General features: G+C 40.4%; 1 protein-coding gene across 1 annotated transcript in view; it reads right to left on the reverse strand.

The window, feature by feature from the left end:
- LOC145398454 (dipeptidase 1-like) overlaps positions 1 to 17,238 on the reverse strand; it is a 560,071-nt gene that overhangs the window by 328,427 nt on the left and 214,406 nt on the right. Inside the window, exon 5 of the mRNA XM_080271334.1 lies at positions 11,062 to 11,125. Within this exon, the coding sequence (XP_080127460.1) occupies positions 11,062 to 11,125 (64 nt within the window). The remainder of the gene's footprint in view (positions 1 to 11,061; positions 11,126 to 17,238) is intronic.

Below are 17,238 nucleotides of genomic sequence, written 5' to 3' on the forward strand. Positions count from 1 at the left end.
TGACAAAAGTGAGCATCTGACGTTCCTGCTTTTCGTACCATAAATAAATTTGCTGTTCGCGCCAGGCGCTCGTCACCTGGTTATGGCGTAAAATAGTATTGGAATGTGACAGGAGGAAAAACGCCACAAGAGACCCCCCTTTCGTACAACAAATTTAAGTATTCATAAATACGATAACCGGTTTTTCCATTTATAAACACTGAATAATACAGGACTCAAATTTTCCTTAGCAGGCTAAAATATTTGAGAAATACAAGGCTGTTCATAAGATTTTACAAGACTAAACGCTTCCGTAACGAATACGAGTGAACAAATACTTCCATGGTGGCGATGTGGTGCGTAATGTTGAGTTAGAATATTAAATTATGTTTCCTAGTTTATTTCAGACAACCTGTATACTTTCTGAATAGGTTTTTGAAACGGCAACTGATTGAAAGTTTGTGTGTTAGCCAGCTCAGTGCTGTAGTTAGCACATTTGAGATCAAGCCAGTAAGCTGCTGCCTGTAGCCCAACAACGTCATTGTGTGACAGTTCTTGCCTAAGATTAAACATGAAATAAAGGACGTGTAAGAAGTGCATATACAATATTATATTACATGGCAGATATTACACACTTAAGGTGACCAGATTTACTGGAGCTAAAAGCGGGACATTATCACGTATACAGTATATATATATATATATATATATATATATATATATAGCGTTGCACCCCACCGTGAGGCTGCTAATCAAACACTAACGTCTCAAATGAACAATGCGAACATACCGTACGGTATGGTGAATGGTCAAACCAAAGTTACCGGTTAATGAGTATTACATATATTAACAATTCGGTATTTCATTTGGTTTGGATTATGCATAATTCTACAAATTCATCACAGTTTCATAAAAGAAGGCCATTTTATATCTAATGTAATAGTAATTTTCTAAAGGTGGGACATTTTAGATAATTTGTTCAAAAAGCGGGACATTTTAGTCAATTTAAAATGCGGGACAGACGTCACAAAAGCGGGACTGTGCCGTCTAAAAGCGGGACTCTGGTCACCTTATACACACATCAGAGTTTGGTCAGAGTTGGTAAATGGTTTGTTAGGTTTGTATTTTTCACCTGCCTTAGTGTTTGCTTTTACAGTTAAGTTTCAGAAATCGGTAATAAAACTGTTTTCATCAGTACCAATAAGTATGTGCAATCACTTAGTTCTTTCTTGAAAAATGTGATACGTTTTTGTACCAAAATAAATTGATATGCTGATGTAGTTAAGATAGGTAAGGTGGTAAATTTTTACAAATGGACAATACACCACCCCCAGGTAGTGCAGTATATTTTTCTGGCAGTTTTTGATGCGATTCGAATGTTTCTGACCTGCATTTTTGTCAGAAATGCCTCATTTTCCCTCATTTCCAATCATAAACTTTGATTGGACAAGTAGGTGAAATCAAGCATTTTCCAAAAAAAAAAAAAAAATAAGTAAAAAACAACTCAAATCGCATCAAAAACAACCAGAAAAATATACTGCACCACCGGTTAACGGAACAGACGAAACCTAACCAAACAGATGTAACGTAACCTCACCAAACACACTAAACCTAACCAGACTTAACCCAACATACCTAACCTATCCTAGGGGAATACGTAATGTAACCTCACCAAATACTAAACCTAACCAAACCTACCCCAACATACCTAACCAATCCCAGGGGAATACGTAGTGTAACCTCACCAAACACTAAACCTAACCAAACCTACCCCAGCATACCTAACCTATCCTAGGGGAATGCTTACCCTAGAGATACGATTGTCCAAAACGAGGGTCGTCTGGCAATAACGTCATGGTTCCAGAACATTTGAATCCTGTGGTTTATGAGCAATATAATTTGCCAAGCCAGAAGGTGTGTGTGGTCCAAAACAGTTCCTTTGTAGTCAGAAACACAAAAACTACACTGTACCCGTTTCTTGTTTTTTGTGTACTTTTTGTATCAACCACAGTACCACTGATGTCTGTCTTTTCTAAATTTACACGGTTCCTGACAGTCTGGGCAATAAACTTCCCAAGGTATTACACCGTGTCTTCTAAGAAACTCAATAGCCTCCTCTGATTCCGAGTGGAAACGCTTAATCACTCGTAAATAATCAATATCACACCCGGGACACACAGCACATCTTTCTTCTTCAGAGCCATACTGAGAAGGGTTTGAATTTTTCCATCCACAAGGAATCAAAGACCACGGCTCAAATTCATTTGTAGAATACCATCACGTGACCTAAAGTAGGCCTATGAGTGGGTGATACAGACCTACGGTAAGCATGAGCAATCAAAAGGAAGAGAAACACATATACGAACACGGACTGGCCGTGAAGATTCGTTACGTTTTTTTTTTGGAATTTTAAATTAAATTCATTATCTCTGAAAATATCAATATCCGAATGGGGTTACGAGGGTTCATTATGATCCTCAGGGAATGTACTATACGTTAATGATGCTAAAATTCCTGAACTGCGTATTGTCCACTTGTAAAATAATACCGGTTACCAGATATGAGAATTGGTTGGTTAGGATGCTGGCTGAAATATTACCTGTTTCAATCAAGCACTCAGATTTGAGCATAGGTGTGTTGGCTTTAAAGCAAAACTTGTTAGTAAATGCAGATTTTTTCATGAGAATTAAAAAAAAAATCCTGAGGCATTTTTCTGTTCCAAGAGCTTTTCTTACATGTAAATAGCTACAGGCCTAAGGAAGCGGCCTGTACCATGCATATATAATAAAGAAAAATAGTAATTAGATAGAAATGACAGCAATTGTGATGGAGGACTAGATGGGTGTAAGTTAGGAAAGTTAGGGTGGAAGGATTATACAAAAGCATGAAAGGTGCAGTAAAGCAATGACTGACGAACAGGAAGTAATGAGATTAATATTTGGTGAAAGAGACAAACATCAAGCATATGACTAGAGAAGGAGAAAGCTAGGAAAACATCGGTAAACAGTCTGAAAATATAAAACAGAACTGGATGAAAGTACTATAGAAGTGGAATGATTTCTGGGAAAAATGGAAAGTTTGTCTAGCAAATTAGGACAAAAAAAAAAAAAAAAAAAGATACTGTATATACCATTAATTAGGAAATCATTGCATACTGCTTGAAGGGAAAGGTACCGTAATGAAAATGAATGTGAATCTCAGAGTAATATAATTACTGAGCCTAACTGGAAATTTACTGGTAGTACCTGAAACAGGGTATGTGACAATAATGCAGGGAAAAAACTATAGCTGGATATATAGAAACTGAAAGAACATCTCTTACGGTACACATATAACCTATATTTTCCTATATGGTCTGCTGGTCATGGCTGGATGACAGGTGTGGAAAGAAACTGCTGAAAAATAATGGAGCAGTGTTACCGCATCGCTCCTATGTTGTTGATAAAATGAATATCACCATTCAACCAACTTTGTAAAGAAGTAAATTAGCCTCCATGCTAAATATAATTCTCTAATAACTCTGTAGTTATATATTGCATTATAAATTTAGCAACACATTATGTACTGCTGCATGAGTGCAGGTGCCCATAACCTGAAAAAACTGCTGTATAACTCATGACTGGTGAGCTGGTCACAAACAACATGGAAATCAATGAAGCATGCAATAATACATTCACTTTGCTCGTATGAATTCAAATCTGGATGATCTCAATAAATTATTCCCATGCAGATAACTGGGAGGATAATCATTATTTCATTCTTAGCCTAGGCTATACACTACACTGTATCTTGCTTGTAAATGCATCCTCTTAATGCGTTCTACCATCATTTGATACCGATTCTAGCACAATTAATATGCTTATTTCTTACATAAAAATAATACAGTTCAGAATGGGTTAGCAGAGTGTCTGGTTTATTAAACAGAAGAAACATTCAAAATTTGCGCGCTTTTAGTGCTCATGCAGCGCATTCTCTCCCAATCTAGCGACTGTCGTGGCATTCAAACGCCAGAACTGGGCTTTGCCAAGACTGACGGTCCAGATTTTTTTTAGTACGGGTGACTGACGCTCAGGAACGTCTGGCGACTGAACGTCAGCGTTGGACCACCTAAACTCTGGGTTTTTATAGTACGGCCCTATGTGGCATGGAGATGAGATTATTTGCCACAATCCCCCCAACCAAACATGAATTCTACTGTTTATTATTTCACGGGCATTCCTGTTTGATTATCGTCTACTTAAGGTCCAGTCGCACTACCTCGTGTTTACAGGCAGTGTGCCACCGAAAGTAAGTAGGCTTCGTCTCAGCAAATCAGAGAACACGACATTAATCAAACTGAAATCCATGAAAATTTACATGTACATTTTAGGAAGCCTCGCGTAAGATAAACTTGATACTTGAATGACAATTTGAAAGCATTAATTGGGGTAATTTAGGTCTGAACGAGATCCGTAGAAGAAAGAAAATTAAATCAGCTCCAAAACAGCAACCACCTAATTGTCCACAAAGGAAGCAGAACGAAAGAGTTTGTTGTGTACGATTTCTAATTAACAGCAGTCTTGCAGAGAACACTGCTTATTTCTGCAATGTGTCTGACTGGTGTGAATTGTAATTAGACTCTGCAAAAGATACTCATACACCCTGTAAATATGTAAGTATATGCATCCAGTCCCCAAAGCACAGACATAGAAACAGAAACATTCTATGACATCTTCCAGATTAAGAGGAAACAGAAAAGACCAAATATACTGTACTCATGGATGACTTCAATCCAAAAACTGACAAATGGAGAAATGGAGAAGCATGTATGGAAAAATTCGGTGTAGAAGAGAGAATTACAGGTGAATAGTGGTAAATTTTGCTGATATGTATAACATGAGAATATTTAACACGTTCTTCCACAAAAGAGCAGGGAGAAAATGAACCAGAAGAAGCCCAAATGGAGAACAAAAAATGGACTCGCCTTTATTACAGAAAATAAGAACAACACGATAACTAAAGGCACAGTTATCAACAATGAAAATATAGAAGTAACCAGAGATTGGCGAGTTGCACAGCCAGATTCAATTTCAGAAGAACAGAAAGAAGCTGATTAAGAAAAAAGGATATGCTCAATAAAAGTAAGTGAAAAATAATACCTGCCTTTCAGTTGGAAATAAATAACTTATTTCAGGCTAAAATTTTACTGAGTGTGACACTGCTGACTTGAAGGAAAGACCAACAAAAATGCTAAGAGAATCAGCGAAGCTAGTAGGAAAATCTGATACAACCAAAGCCAACAAGGACTAGTTCCTGACCATCCCCCTTTGCTGAAGTTTTTCAGTGTCTCAGTTACACAGAGAGTAGGCCAGCATGCTCTCCAGTACAAATTTCTCTATCTACATCAAACTACATGCACAGTACACACTACACTTCCTTTTCCAAAATTCAAAAAATTATGGCGTCTCATCACCAAGTCTCGGAGTCCCCAAGGGGGGGGGGAACATAAATGCCCCCACCATCCGCCCCTCTCCCAGTGACGACTCGAGGTGCCTGGGACCACTGTCTGACTCTCTTCTTCTTCATTTCTGCAACATTCGCGGCCTTTCCTCTAACTTTCGCTCTGATGAGCACCACCTCTCCTCCTCAAAACCTCACCTTCTTTTTCTAACTGAGACTCAGCTGTCTGAGACAACTGACAGCAAACCCTTCTCTGTATTCTCCTGCTTTCTCTATACTCATTTCAAAGCCAAAGGTGGCTGTTGTGTATATATACGCAACGACTTATCTTGCTCTCGTGTTCCTGAACTCGATTCTTCTGAATTCTCCACACTCTGACTTCGGCTTTCCTGTCATTCTCTGACTAAATATATCTGTGCTGTTTACTTATCTCCTAATTCTACTATCAGAAATTCTTCGACTATCTTACTTCTACGATGGAACACATTCTATCCATTTCTCCTTTCTCTGAAATCTCCATTCTTGGAGATTTCAACGTTCACCACCACCTTTGGCTCTCCTCTCCTTTCACTGATCCACCTGGTGAACAAGCCTACATCTTTTCTATCCTTAATGACTTAGAGCAGCTTGTACAGCACCCTACCCATATCCCTGACCGCCTTGGAGAGAGTTCCAACATACTTGACCTCTTCCTCACAACTATTCCTTCTGCTTACTCTGTTAATCTTTTCTCTCCGTTGGGCTCCTCCGATCACAACCTTATCACCTTAACCTGTCCTTTCACTCTGGTATGGCCTGTGGACCCTCCAGGGAAAGGTCGTCTGTGGCATTTTGGAGCCACGGACTGGGAGGCCCTCAGGCAGTACTTCTTTGATTTTCCCTGGAATGATTATTGCTTCCATGGCAGGGAGCCATCTGAGTGTGCCTTGCGCATTACGGAGGTTATTCTCTTGGGCATAGAAGCATACATTCCTTTCTCAAATCCTTTGACTAATGCACGAAAGCCTTGGTTTAATCACGCTTGTTCTAATGCTGTCCGCAACAAGGAGAGGGCCTACAAAAGGTATCGGAGCCAACCCACCCCTGAATCACATCATCTTTACGTTTCTGCCCGGAATCGTGCTAAGTCTGTTCTTCGCTCTGCTAAGAATAATTTCATCCTTACTAAATGCTCTCAACTCTCCAACTGGAATTCTTCCTGCTCCTTCTGGCACCTTCCCAAAAACCTTTCCAAGAACTTTACCTCATCATCCTTCCCACCTCTTTTCTACTCTGATGGTTCTGTAGCTATTTCTTCTACTGATAAAGCAGATCTCCTCACACAGACTTTCTTCTCCAATTCCACCTTAGACGATTCCGGTGCTGTTCCTCAATCACTTCCCCCCTCTGACTTCCTCATGGCTGACATTAAAATTTCTTCAGATGATGTATTTTCTGCCATCTCTGGCCTCAGTACTAACAAGGCATGTGGGCCTGATGGGGTCCCTCCTGTTGTTCTCAAGAACTGTGCTTCTGTGCTTACACCCTGCCTAGGCAAACTCTTTCGCCTTTGTATGTCAACTTGTACCTTTCCTTCTTGCTGGAAGTTTGCTCTCATTCAGCCAGTCCCAAAGAAGGGTGACCACTCCCAACCCTCCAACTATCGTCCAATTGCTTTAACGTCCTGTATTTCAAAAGTTTTTGAGTCAATTCTCAATAGAAAAATTTTAAGGCATCTTTCCTATCACAACCTTCTTTCTGATCGTCAGTACGGGTTCCGTCAGGGACACTCCACTGGCCATCTTCTCACCTACCTTCCAGACTCCTGGTCATCCTCCTTTCGGGACTTTGGCGAAAGTTTTGCCATTGCGCTTGACATCTCAAAGGCCTTCGATCGAGTCTGGCATAAATCTTTAATTTCCAAACTGCCCTCCTACGGTTTCTATCCTTCTATCTGTGCCTTCATCGCTAGCTTCCTTTCTGGTCGTTCTATAGCCGCTGTTGTAGACGGCCATCGTTCTTCTCCTAGATCTATCAACAGTGGTGTTCCTCAGGGCTCTGTCCTATCACCAACTCTCTTCCTTTTATTCATCAATGACCTTCTAAGCTGTACATCTAACCCTATCCACTCATACGCTGATGACTCCACCCTTCACCTTTCCATTCGGTTACCGCAACGCCCATCTCAACAGTTACTTCAACCAACAAGGGATGAGGCTATGGCACACCTAATGTCTGACTTGGCTCATATCTCTGACTGGGGTAAAAATAATATGGTTGTTTTTAATGCATCTAAGACTCAGTTCTTACACCTATCAACCCGAAAAAATCTTCCACAGGTATACCCATTAATGTTTAATAATATTCAGCTTAATCCTGCATCATCCTTGATCATGCTTGGGGTTTCATTTGCTCTTGACTTGTCTTGGAAAGATCATATTACATCTCGTAAAATCTGCTTGCAAGAGATTGGGTGTGCTAAGCCGACTCCGCTCTTTATTTACCCCTGCACAATTGTTGACCCAATACAGGGGTTTTATCCGCCCCTGTGTGGAGTACAACTCTCATGTGTGGGGAGGCTCCCCACATACAGCTCTTCTCAATAGGGTGGAGTCAAAGGCTTTTCGTCTCATTAACTCTCCTCCTCTTACTGACTCCCTTCAACCTCTGTCTCTTCACCGCACTGTTGCATCTTTATCTTTTTTCTATCGCTACTTTAATGGTCACTGCTCCTCTGAACTGTCTGCATGCATTCCTCCACCTCTACGACGGGCGCGTAGCACCCGTCTGGCAGCAAACTCTCATCACTTTTCTGTCCAACTCTCTAATGCAAGAGTTAACCGTTACTCCCAGTCTTTCATTTATGCAACAGGTGAACTCTGGAACTGTCTCCCTCTGTCTGTATTTCCTGCAGCCTATGATCTCCAGTCTTTCAAACGCAGTGTGTCCATGCATCTCAAAATGATCGGATCTTGAATTTGGTTCTCTATTGTATTTTGTTTTTCTCTAGGAGGGAACTGTTATTGCGGGCTCATGGCCTTTGGTTCCTTCTTCCTCGCATTAAAAAAAAAGTATTCAAAAATAGCCCTCGAGCTGAAAAAGAAGAAGATGAAAGTGAACATAAAAAAAAAAAGATGAAATAGAAAAAAAAAATACACCTTTAACAATGAACAAAGAGTACCGATAGTTAACTTTTCTGTTGACAAGTGAAATACAAGAGGTAACACCAAGCGAAGTAAGGATATCTCTCAAAATCATGAAATGAAGAAAGGCCCCAGAAGAAGACAAAGTAGTAGCAGATTTACTGTTGGATGCAGGAGCAGAAGTTAAAATCCGGCTAGCCTACATATTAACTCACTGCATAAAGAATAAGAAAGTTCTCAAAACATGATTTAATGCCACAGTTATTTTGCTTTTTAAGAAAGGTGACTCAAGAGATTATATTAATTACCGACCAATTACCTTATGAACAGTTATTTACAAACCCTTCAGTGAAGTCCTTGTGAAGATTATAATGACAAATTAGGAAGAAAACTAACCTCGTGAGCGACAGGATTTATCTTGGGAAGATCTTTTAATCTTTCTTGTAAAATCTGCTTCCTAAAGATTTGGTGTGCTAGGCCGACCCCGTGCCTTCTTTACCCTTGCAAAGTTTTTGACTTTTTGCAAAAGTTTTAATGGCCACTGTGTAGAGTGCAACTCTCATATTTGGGGAGGCTTCCTACATACAGCCCTTCTAAACAAGGTGGAGTCAAAGGCTTTTCACCCCATTAACTTTCCTCCTCTTACTGGCTCTCATCAACCTCTGTGTCTTCACCGTACTGTTGCATCTTTATCTCTTTTCTATTGCTACATCAATGGTCACTGCTCCTCTGAACTGTCTGTTTGCATCCCTTCACAACTAGGGCGGGCACGCAGCGCCCGTGTAGCAACAAGCATCCCTATTCTCTCCAAATGTCTAATGAAAGAGTTGACCATTACTCCCAGTCCTTCATGTATGGAAGAAGCCAACTCTGGAACTGTCTCCTTCTAACTGTATTTCCTACTGCCTATGACTTCCACTACATATATATATATATATATATATATATATATATATATATATTGTGTGTGTGTGTGTAAGAAGAAATTGGCGTCATCGTTCTGCAAAAGGTAATCACTTCTCTACGAGACATCCTCATTGAGACCAATGTCAGCGATCACTGCACCCACAAACACTTACCAAATGTATTATTGGTAAGCCCAGATAATGGCATTATTATCAGTAATTGTACCTCAGTACTTCTGTAACCTCAAGAAGGCTCAATAGCATCTCATATTTAACTATATATTTCCCGTGATCATAATTCCTTTCGTATAATCATAAAGCTTGTATGTTATTTTGACTTTTGACATCAGCCTACATTGGTCTCTGTTTATATGAAATCCTTTGTTACCCCATCAGAGCCTAGAATTTAGTTCAGATATTCAAAGCCAACGACCAGTCTATTCCTAGACAGTATTATTTAACTCGCCGCATGCCGGCTATAATTAGCCCTATGGGTCAGCTCAGTGCCGGCCATTTTTCGACCTTTTTTTTTTTTTTGGCTAAAATGATAGATTTTGATGTGGAAACAACGATTTTCGCCATTAAAATGCTTACCGAGGCTCGGAATTGAGTCCTGCATACTCGTTTATAGGTATAGCCGCTCTCTCACGCTCACCACATACGTGAGAGAAAGCCGTTTTCTATGTAAGGTATACTCAGGTATTTATGATGGGAAGGTATAACAATGTTCAGTTCACATTTCTGATTACTTAAAACTTCAACATCAATTACAATTTGCGTGTCTTTCTCACTGTGAATGCATTATCTTACACTTACTTGAAGATAGGTACAACCTGACTTCATTACGTACAGTCCTGGCATTTACAAGGTATTTACAACTCGACGACATTATGTAGTCCCTACACTTACAAGAAAATATTTACAACATACACTTACATGAAAATATTTACAAATTACCTTCACTATGTACAGCACTGGGTGAGGCACACAGGCAGAGTGAGGCAGAGCGAGCATGAGGGTGGGGAGTGAGTGAGTGTATGGCCTTGACAGCCTGGGGGATGGTAGAGGAACAGTTACCTTACATGCCTGCCAAATTTTTACCCACGAATCTTGAAAAATGCGGTCACAGTGAAGTTTTTTATTTCAAACCATTTTAAAATGGCACTGGCACTGGCCGTAGCATTATGTCAGACCATTCTAAAACGGCACTGGCACGTGGCAGGTTAAGCAATAAACCTTACCCAACCCATTGATGTAAAGCCGTGTAGGCCACGTTCGAATAGATTACCTGGCGTCATTTGATTATATATTTATCAATCCAGCATGACAAATTATTTCCTCTGATACAAGAAACCAACTGGTATGCAGCCAGCTCAGTTACTTGAAGTTAATACTTCATCACGTCTGAAGATATTGGATGGCCCCACTTACCACAAAGCATAGAATGCAAAGAACATAACAAGTCATGCACAGAAATAAACTGGTAAGAAAAAAGACGCTGGGACGTCACCTAAGCTGAAGATAATTTTTTTTTAAATTCTCACTCTACAGTTGGTCCTTTATGCCTTACTCATTTCCACTGCTTTACTCATATACCAACACGACACAAGACTCACCTTACCGTAGGGTGTCAGACCAGCAGTGTTTGGGGGAAAGCCATTTGACTCAGCACTCTCAGCCCTGTGGAAGTAAAACAGAACCCCATCAGGACTATGACATGGTTATTACATCTGCGCTTTTAAAGTGGGAAACGTGTTATGTTTTCATGTGTGTGTGTGTGTGTGTGTGTGTGTGTGTGTGTGTGTGTGTAATAAGTAAGTCATCCAACAGGCCTGATCCAGTATTAGCTAAACTTTATGGAAAAGTTGAAGGTCTGCAGAGAAGTGAATCTATTGCTGTTTGAAACAGTAGGTCGAAGGTCAAGGGTACCGGGTGAAGTCAACTTAAACAGTTTTTATCCACTTTAGACCAAACTTTGTGGAAGAGTTGATATGACATGAACAAAAGGTTTTCGAGAAAAATCAGTCAAAAGTCAAGGCCACAGGGAAAGGTCAAAGGACAAGGTCATAGGGCATGGTTAACTCAAGCAGCTTTGATCCGATTTGAACCAAACACTGTGGAAGTGTTAAGGGTCAGGTAAGAACTAACAAAGTCAGTTTGAGAAATAAATGTCAGTCAAAGGTCATGGTCACGGGTCAAGGTCAAAAATTAAACTCAGTTGTCTGTCTGCCAAACTATTGAAAACAGTTCTGATCAGATCTGATACATACTTGGTGGATGACTTCAGAGCTACTCGATACTGATCTGATATTAGTGACAGTAATACGTCTAAGGCCAAGGTCACATAGTAAGGCCACTGTAAACAATTTTTTTCCAAAGTAGACTAAACCTTGTGAAAGAGTCTGGTTTACAGCAGAGACAGAAACGATTTTGAGGTTAGTTAAATGTCAAGGTCACAGGGACAGAGCAAACGATAAGTTCACTGGAAAAAAAAAAAAAAAAAAAAAGAAGTAAACTTAGAAAACTATAATCTGTTTTGAACCAAAGTTGGTGGACTGGTTAAGCAATGGGCAAGAATAAGGTAATTGCATTCTGAGAGCAATCAGTCGAAGGTCAAGATCAAAGGGCAAAATCAAATATTAGGCCTTTAGCACGGTTGGGAGCTGCATTTTGTGATTGCTCCTTTTTGTACTCTTATTTTATAATACATTTTTTTGTTTCAGAGGAGGAGGGGGGGGGGTAGGAGACGTTTAGTAGTGAAGAGGTTAACTGTGGCTATATCTAATTTCTCAAGTTTGAATTTTTTCTCTCCGTGTTATGTCATCTGTAATAAGCAAGAATAATGCAAGAAATACGTCATCGTAGTGCAAGGGTCAAAACAAGGGTGTGGGATGGGAGGGGGAAGCGAAAGGTTAGGGGGGATTGGTAAGAAGAACAATGACAAGCTGAAATAAACTGAGATATCGCTAATGGCTGAAATGAACTGAGATATCGCTAATGACTGGGAGATGCAGAAGGTACGAGGGCTACTTTTTTATATTGAACACAGTGACGTCTTTTATTCCCGCTACTGCCAGACGATATCAGTTGACTGAGACTTTTTCTGACTGAAGGTGTTGGTTATAATCATGATTAACTCCCACAGCACTACAGGCCCTTATTAGCTGGGCAGAATTGTACGGTCTAATTAAGGCGAAAATGAAGGAAGAAGTCATTAGAGGGAAGAATTTAAGGACAAGGGAGAGAAGAAGGATAAGAGAAACGACAAAAATAAGACCTCCTGAATGGCTAAGCACTGAGAAGAGGGGAAAATGAGCGGGACACTCAGGTGCCAAAATGAAAGCGATGATGGTGATTAAGTGATATATATTGACATCACAAAATGAGAATGTGATGCTGAGGAAAAAATAAAAAAAGTAATGACAGTGAGAAGTTGTAAGTGCAATGTGTTGTGACACAGTTGTGTGTTCGCATAATACACAATATCGTGAAGTGCAGACTTTAAATACTTTTTATAACCTTCAAGTGTTCTGAACTAGTGAGTTCCTCAAGTAACGTTGATGAATATAAAACTGAAACTGTGTAATACCATAAACTTTGCAAATTATATATGATATAGCAGCTGTAAGGAGACGAAAATGTATCAGTTATTAAATCTGTCAATCCAGCTATTATCCGGCGCTGCAAACTTTCAGGGGTGGCCACTACATAGACACCTCTAGGAATTGTCGTCCCAAATCAGTTACGTCTCTCTTCCCACAACACAACCTACTCCCTTAGTCCGTGGGACGAATCTGAAAAGGGCTCTATTTAAGGAGTTTGTTGCACCCCCCTCAGAACTTTGGTTTGATGGTATCAGGGTGTTCCCAGGTCATATAAGATCACATTTTTACTTGTTGTCATTGGCACAACCTGGCAGGTAATTTTGACAACAGCTTATTCTAACCGAGGGGTTTCAGAAAAAGCAAGTTTTATGAGTACAAGTGAGGGAAGGTAGAAATGGGGGAGTTGGTGGTTTCAGGAGGGACATAATCTATACAAAGGAACATTAAAATATCTGTCTACATTGTAAAGCTTGTAAATAGTTGAAGTTGGCCATATTTTTGAGTTGAAAAGCATTTTATTATACAAAATTTTCCCTTTCTTAAACGTTTTCAGAACCAAAAGTATGCAACAATAGTATCTGCTTGAGTAGCTAAGTTACATAACATGTTCTGCTTATATTGTCAGAGGTATTTCTTTACAAAAAATATTAAAGGAACAATTTTGGCCTGTCCATAGCAAATTTGCCCTATCCATGGCAACACAAGTGCTTAAGTTTCAGTCATCATCATCATCACTGGAGTCATTCTCGGTACACTTAAGTGTTCTCGGCATTGGTGCCGTCGGTGCATCCACAAGCATCAGTGCGTGGCATGGCATTTTTTCTGCATGAGCACCTGACCCATACACAGTGGTCCTTGCTGCAGTTAAAACTGATGAGTTGCAAAAGTGCCTTTGGATCAGGCTGCTAATCCATCCAGTGGATTGAGAGGTGGCCATTTTCACATCCCAGCCATGACCATCTGGGCTGGGTGTTGGTACAGTTGCATCCAGTGAATGGTGCCAGATACATGCCTGGTTGTTTGCTCGAGCAACATGGTACTTGAGAACATCCTTGGTTGGTGGCAGATGGCAGCTTTGTGCATTTTTGATGCAGAAAAGTTTGTACCGGACAACATCTGTGTCTTCACCCTTGTGCCCATACAGTGCGCAGACAAACTGAGCACATCCTTGTTGCCGCTCGTCACTGTCATGAAATGAGCTGCCAACCTTTTTCATGGCATTGCACAGGTCTGAGTCTGATTCCACCAGCAGGAATGCCTGCTTCTTGCCTTTGCCGACAAATGAACTTGTGCTATCACAACCTGTAAAAGTGTGCAATCCTGGTAGTGCTTTGCACACATCTTCACCCAGAGACTCTCCAATGGCAGGGATGTCAACCTACCTTTGTCTCTGCTTTGTTCCAGTGGAAAAGAGCATCCTTGCATTGATCTGATAGCTGAATGTACAGGCAAGGACAGCAACATCTGTATAAGGGGACTTGATGATGCATTCATGTCCAGTGGATGATGCATGGCTAGCATGGAGCAGGATGCGGGTGTCAGCTTCCTCTCTTGCTGTACATAATTCATCCACCCTGGTGCAGTCAATACCATTCACTCCTGCAGACAGTTTGAGGCATTCTGAACCATGGGTGACAGTGCATCAAAGCCTGCAAACTGTTTGAGGTAGTGGTGCTGCTGCCACTCTTGCACCAGGAAGGTTGCCTGGTTTGTCACTCTTTAACCGTATACTTTCATCTCGTTTTAAATCCTGTAGCCACCTTCCTACGAAGCAAAAGTGTGAGCTTTGCAAGGAAATTGTAGGATGTGGTGCTAGGATACTGATATTTAACCCTTTCGCTGCTGTGGACTACTTATACTTTGTTTAACAAGGGGTAAAATTGCCATCTCCCCATTATCAGCACCAAACTAGTACAATATATTATCACAGTAATTTGGCGCTAATTACAAAGAAGTGCTGTGCAAAGGATGGAGGGCCGCAGTACTGACTTATTCTGTCGCTGTGTAACCGGAAATAACCAACAAAACGATGCAATTCTCCGTCAAGGTAAAGTGAACGAACTGCATGTATTTAAATATTCAAGCTAATACTACGGAATATCCTTCAGCTTTGAGATTCCCTAGCAGCGAGAGGGTTAAAAATGATCTCTGTTAAGCTTTTAACTGCTGTAAGCTTTCTTTGATACCTGGACTGTCAAGAATAATATGTATTTTTAGAACAAATCTCAGACGTCACAGGGCCAAATTCTCGTTGACTTTGAAGCTCTTGTAATGGAACAGCTCTTTTTTTATCGCCCACCTATTGAAGGCGGAGCGCTAATGTTTTTGCCTGCCTCTGTGTGTGTGTGTGTGTGTGTGTGTGTGTGTGTGTGTGTGTGTGTGTGTGTGTGTGTGTGTGTGTGTGTGTGTTCCCATTATATCTCACGAACGGCTTTGAGCTATCAACATGAAACCTTCAGGGTATCAAGTATGGCCAAAATCTTGGCCGAGTCGAAAATGGGCACTCGGGGTCAAAGTCAAGGTCACCAAAATGGCCGTTAAAGGTCAACTAGTTTTTATCGCCAGGCTTTAGTACCATTATATCTCATGAACAGCTTGAACTATCAGCATGAAACCTTCAGGGTATCAAGCTATGGCCTAAATCTTGAACTTGGCCAACAGCATACTCAGGCGGGCGATTAGCATTCGGCCCCCAAATGCTTTTCTTTCATTCCATTATAAATTTTCCATCTTGCAATTCCATATTATATTCTTTGCTTCTGACGTAAATCGTGTCGATATTAAAACAATATGCCATAATGCAAGATTAACATTTAGCTGTCAATGCGCAAAATACCCCATTAAAGCCGAACTACTACGAAGGCATAATATATTATGCATATTGCAGTTCCATAATATATTCTTTGTTTCTGATGTAAATCGTGACGATATTACAAAATATACCATAATGCAAGGTAACATTTAGCTGTCAATGCGCAAAACACTCCATTAAAACAGAACTACTACAAAGGCTCCAGTACCATTGAGAATATGACTATAAGGGTTAATGAGAAAGTGTGGAATTTGATTGTTGTTGTTGTTGTTGTTGTTGTAGAGCTGAGAAACGCTTTTCTTACCGATTAGCGTTACTGCCCAGTTATATTGATGTCACCTCGTGATGGCGTCTCTCCCTGGTACCGTGATTACAATAAAAAGTGGTAGTATGAGGTGGATCCAGAAAGCCATGAGCTGGTAAAACAAAGTGGTATAAACTGAGTATATTGTGAAAGGCGTGTTTTTCTGATGACAGGCGAATGCACACTGACTAGTGATTTATTGAACCGAAGGAAAATAGAACAGCGATGCTGTGTGACAGTTAATTTTTTTTTTTTTTTTTAGTTCTCTTTCTCTGCTTCTTGATCCTACCTGACTCTGTATTTTAAGTTAAAAATAGGTCCTATGATGATGATGATGATGATGATGATGATGATGATGATGATAATGGTATTATTTTGAAGTAAATGATGTAAACATTGTACCATGAAATACATTTGGTGGTATCGCACCGCTTAGTGACAGACTCATTAACTCTCTAGTTACGATGACGATTTTTTTTTTTCCTGTGATAGTTGGAAGTGCCCACCATCCACTCACACGATGCATACCTTTCATGTGGCTATCTCACTAAGTGACAAGCCAAAAGGTTTCCTGTAATCTACGAAGCCATTCAGTACACTGATTGGTAACCATATTACCAGATGGAAGTCTGGTGCATAAGTGGTTTAAGGAGCTTCAACCGGATGGGACCCTCAGGGAGGTGGTTTGGGGGATATTGCTCACATATTGCCAGTCAGCGGCGAGCAAGGCTGGCCACCCTAGCTTTAAATGTTTGGACTGAGCAGCCTAGCCTTGGGCCCGTAATCCTTTTAGGGCAAAAATGGATTGGATCAATGGGCGACTTTAGAAAGAAGACCCGTTTCGAAAGGGAAGGGAAGGATACAGCCTTCGTAAAAGTTCTCCCAGTGGCCTCACCTAATCTGAATATAACCGTTTGGTGATACAGTATTTAGAATAAAGGTTTTGAAAAGTCATCTAGCGGAAGGAGTTACATAAATTGCTACCGACGTGATGAGGACATTAATGTAGCATACACAAGCAAGTGTCCTAGTTATGATTTCCTCACCACAGTATGCAAGGATTCTTCTGGGA

Source organism: Coenobita brevimanus, chromosome 45 (genome assembly GCF_032717465.1).
Source record: "Coenobita brevimanus isolate Jiangsu-jjx chromosome 45, ASM3271746v2, whole genome shotgun sequence".
Taxonomy (NCBI): Eukaryota; Metazoa; Arthropoda; class Malacostraca; order Decapoda; family Coenobitidae; genus Coenobita; species Coenobita brevimanus.